Source organism: Electrona antarctica (genome assembly GCF_951216825.1).
Source record: "Electrona antarctica genome assembly, chromosome: 23".
NCBI lineage: Eukaryota > Metazoa > Chordata > Actinopteri > Myctophiformes > Myctophidae > Electrona > Electrona antarctica.
In genome coordinates this window covers 18,945,728-18,949,987 of record NC_136804.1, presented here as the reverse complement: position 1 = coordinate 18,949,987, position 4,260 = coordinate 18,945,728, and the positions used below count along the sequence as shown (strand labels likewise).

At 44.2% G+C, this 4,260-nt stretch overlaps 1 protein-coding gene across 1 annotated transcript; it reads right to left on the bottom strand.

The window, feature by feature from the left end:
• Positions 1 to 2,850: 2,850 nt before the first annotated feature.
• On the bottom strand, positions 2,851 to 4,002 carry LOC306916716 (phosphatidylserine decarboxylase proenzyme, mitochondrial-like; the record flags this gene model as incomplete). Its single annotated transcript, XM_079494733.1, has 1 exon — positions 2,851 to 4,002. The coding sequence occupies one exon, from the start codon at positions 4,000 to 4,002 to the stop codon at positions 2,851 to 2,853; it is 1,152 nt and encodes a 383-aa protein (XP_079350859.1).
• Positions 4,003 to 4,260: the final 258 nt, after the last annotated feature.

The window sequence follows — 4,260 nt, the reverse complement described above, 5'->3', positions numbered from 1 at the left end:
AGATGTGTGAGCTGCTGTGATAGGAGAAGGATATCAAATGGAACACAACCACCCTAACGACTAATCTTTGTGTGTGTGTGTGTGTATTCCTTCACTATCTGCATCGAGTGATCTTGGTACATAGACATTGATTTATTGGAGATTCTGACTTTCAAATGTACATACATTTTGTTGTGATTGTATTGAATTGTATTGTATTGTTCCACTTTTTGCTTTGGCAATGTAAACGTATGTTTTCTCATGCCAATAAAGCCAATTGAATTCAATGACCCGGCAAATGCTGGGTACCGGAAACTGAACATGCTGACCAACACAACACTTTGCAACATGTTGTCTGCACAATAACCCCAACAACGCTGGTACATTGTGTGTATATGTATTTATTAATGTACATTATATCCATTTTCTGAAATGCAATTTCAACTTATCTGTGTAATTGTTTTATTTGTAGGTCTAAATGAATCATTCCAAAAGGTCCATTTGGCTTCTTTTTTACACTCTTAGCGTTACATTAAAACAGCTTAATTAATGCTGCATGGAGGAATCCCTGTGCACATTTTAGGGAAATGTGTTTTAGCCCCTTTTAGACCTGATTGATAGTTAATCTTCACCATTATTACATGTAGTTAATACATTAACTATAGCTGGACTCCCAGAACTAAATTATTGATTCATCTTTAATGCAAACTGCATTATTTCGCTATAATAGTGAGATCTAATCATTTCTAAACATACTGTTAGCATCCTAAAATAAACATTTTCAAACATGATTAAAAACTAAAAGTAATTGAATTGTCTATTTTTAACCGTTGAAATATATGTAAACCATATATAGAGACTTTACTGCTTATTGATCAATGGCAATTCAAATTATTTTAGTCCAATATCTGTAAATCAGATTTTGTTTTTTGAGTGGTGCAACCACTCCAAGGAACAGCAATGTCCCTATGTCCTAACCTATGTCTATGTGATAGGCTATATGATTTCTTTCTACGTCCGTCATTAGACATGGTAACGCACCGCCTGCCTCTGAGGTGGTGGAAAGCCTGGGTGAGGCGAGGTTACATGCTGGATAGTCTGCCGCAAGGTTTTCTTTTCGCAGATAAGTAAGCATGGGATGGGACCGAGGCTACGAGGTTACTCCGTGGTGGGAAATAAATAAATAATACAAGTACGATATAATACAGCTTGGCACGCGCGACAGTAACTTTTATTTTTTGTAGAGAGGCAAACTAATATTGTTTATGCCACTGGCCTGTTTATTTGCATACATGTGTAAACTTGAAACATTATTGTAATGTAAAAAGGTCTCTTTTCCCTTGATCTTTATCTTTTTAGTATTAGTACTATTAGACAGCCAAATCAAATCAGTTGTTCAATCAATTATTAAATCAAAGCAAACGGTACAAACAATATTGGTTTGCCTCTTCTACAAAAATTAAAGTTACAAGTTACTGTCACGTGTGGCCCTTCTCTTGTACTTGTATTATTTCCCACCACGGAGTACCCTTGCATCTCGGAGGACAGGCAAGACGGGCAGTGTCGGTAGGCCAATCAGAGGCAGGCGGGGCGTTACCAAGTCTAATTACGGATGTAGAAAGAAATCACGGACGTAGAAAGAAATCACGCGGGCACCATATATGGGGGCATTGCCATGTATGGGGACTCCGACTGACTGACGGGAAATGTACGATTTTTATAGTAAATGCAACCTGCGGTCGTACAATGTCTATTTTGATTCTGATTTATTCTGGACCAATGACAGACCATCAGACCAAAAAACTATACAATGTTCTTAGATTGGGTCAGAGATAAGAATGTTATCAAATGAGTATGTTATGTAAATATCATTAGCTTAACATTACCATCGCTTGCATTACCAGCTCAGTGGCCTTGTGGTTAGAGTGTCTGCCCTGAGACTGGGAGGTCAGGGCTTTGATCCCCGGCCGGGTCATACCAGACTCATACCAGAGACAATGTTTCGATGTATCAGTCACATCTTCGTCAGGATGACCTGACGAAGATGTGACTGATACATTTAAATGTTGTCTCTTTTTTACTTGCACCCTGATAATAAAATAAGGGCTTAAACTGTCTTCCTCCTGCAACCTGTCCTGCCTCTGAGATGCACCAGACCGGCCTGCCATAGGCCTGAGGCACGGTTGGAACTCACTTCTGCATAAAATATTGTACTTCGCACCCAATGATTTAATATCACTTCTGCACCATATCGTCCCATTCTGTGGCATCGATGATGTCATTGATGATGCCATATTGATGACATCAGTCATACCGCCACAAAGGCCTCTGCCTGGGCTCTGGACAGGGCCCCTGTCCAGGCTCCATATATGGAGCTGGCCTGTTCTGACATCGCAACACTCCATATTCGGGTATGCCTGACACAGAACTCCATATATAGGAATAAAGGGACACAGAGAGACTAAATCTCCATATATTGACACGGGTATTTCATAGCCGGGTGGGGCATGGATCTCCAACTTCCATCGTTACAAGAACTCCATATATGGGCATAAAAGGGACACATACATAATAACTGGGTGGGGCATACATTTCCAACTTGCATCGTTCCAAGTAGGCCAGTGCCCAATGGGCACCACTCTTAATTTCAGTAAATTGTAGACATTTCAAAAGAAAGGCATGGAGGTACTAGGTTGGTCTACTGCTGATTGAACAACAAATGTGTCACTGATTGGTCCAGTGCATTGCAAGATTAGCTCCGGACAGAGGCAGACACACACATACACCCTCTTATAGACATAAAAATGTAAATACACTGGTAAACATTTCCCTCTCTCGCCCTCCGAGTCTCTCCATCGGTTCTGTCGTTTGTCACAGCGTTCCCAGTGGCTCCCCAAAGCGGATCTTTTGCCCGGCCTCTAGGTTGAAGGTAAAGCCCTGTGGTGCCTCGAAGAGCAGGACAATAGTGGAGCCCAGGTTGAACTCACCAAGCTCCTCCCCCTTGCACATGGTCACACCCTCCCTTCCACCCACATTAAAGTGGAGGTCGTTGTATGAGCCTTTGTGGTAGTGTGGTGCGTTGGTCCACAGATCCTCATCAAAGTAAACCCGTATGGACCCTACGTTTGTTGCCCCGACGGCCGTGAGTGAGAAGAAGCCATGGCGCCAGGTGCCGTTGAGAGCCACTCGCTCATTGTGACAAAATAATGCCTTGATCCACCGAGCAACACCTGGGTTGACCGACATTAGAGAACCAGGGAAGTGTCTCCTGTGCGTTATGGTCCAGTCGGTAGGTGAATGGAAACCGTGGTAATCTCCAGGAGAGAGGTAAACCACGCAGTGATGCAACTCATTGCCTGGCTGAGTCACCAGCAGGTCCTGGAAGGAACTAGTGGCTGTCTTGTTCTTGTTAATGTCTGTCCAGGTCAAAGATCCAAGGAAAGTCTCCAGGCTGTAAGTGATGCCTTTAACTTGTTCAACTTCACTGTTATGAACACGACCGAAATTAAGAATTGTACCATCCGCTGGGCTGATCATGCAGTGAGAATCACAGACTGGTCTGACTTGAGGTTTCAGTCTTCTTCTGAAGAATTCTCCCAGGTTCCTGTAGTGGCACAGGTCCTCTACTGCTGCCTCCTGCATGTTGACACCAAAGGTCCAGATATAGAGGCTATAAACTGGTTTCCGAAGCCATGTGGGCAAGTCCACTTGGCTCAGACGCCCCCATGTCCTCGACAGCAACCTGGTAGGAAAGGACTTGAACAACGCCACCTGCAAGTCGCTCGCCACATGAGGTGGGACTTCAACGCCCTGCTCAGCCAGCCGGCGGTCCTGATACCGACCGTACAGGTTGTAGACCACGTAACCGCCACCGGTTGTGGTGAGCAGGAGCGGGAGGGGCCTCATGCGGGCCTGGAGGCCTGGGGGTGCTGATCTCAACCGCCCACGCCCACCCGAGAAGTGACGCAATGGTCCCCGCAGCAACCATGCAGTTCTCAGCAAGCTCCACACCTTCCATTTCATTCTCCTAAAATATCCAATTCTATGGAGGTACCCCATGTCTTATTTCAAAATGTTGATGTTGCGTAATGATGATGTCAGCATTTCACGTCTTCAAGAATATATGGACGGTATGCGCGTGACATCATCATCATACCCGGATGTTATGCGGGAACGCCCAAGAGGAAAATTAGCAAGAGAGGCCAACTTTGCTTTACTTCCCGTATCTGCGTTTGCATTGAACAACGTTAAACTCACTATGGCATTCACTTTGCCACTCGA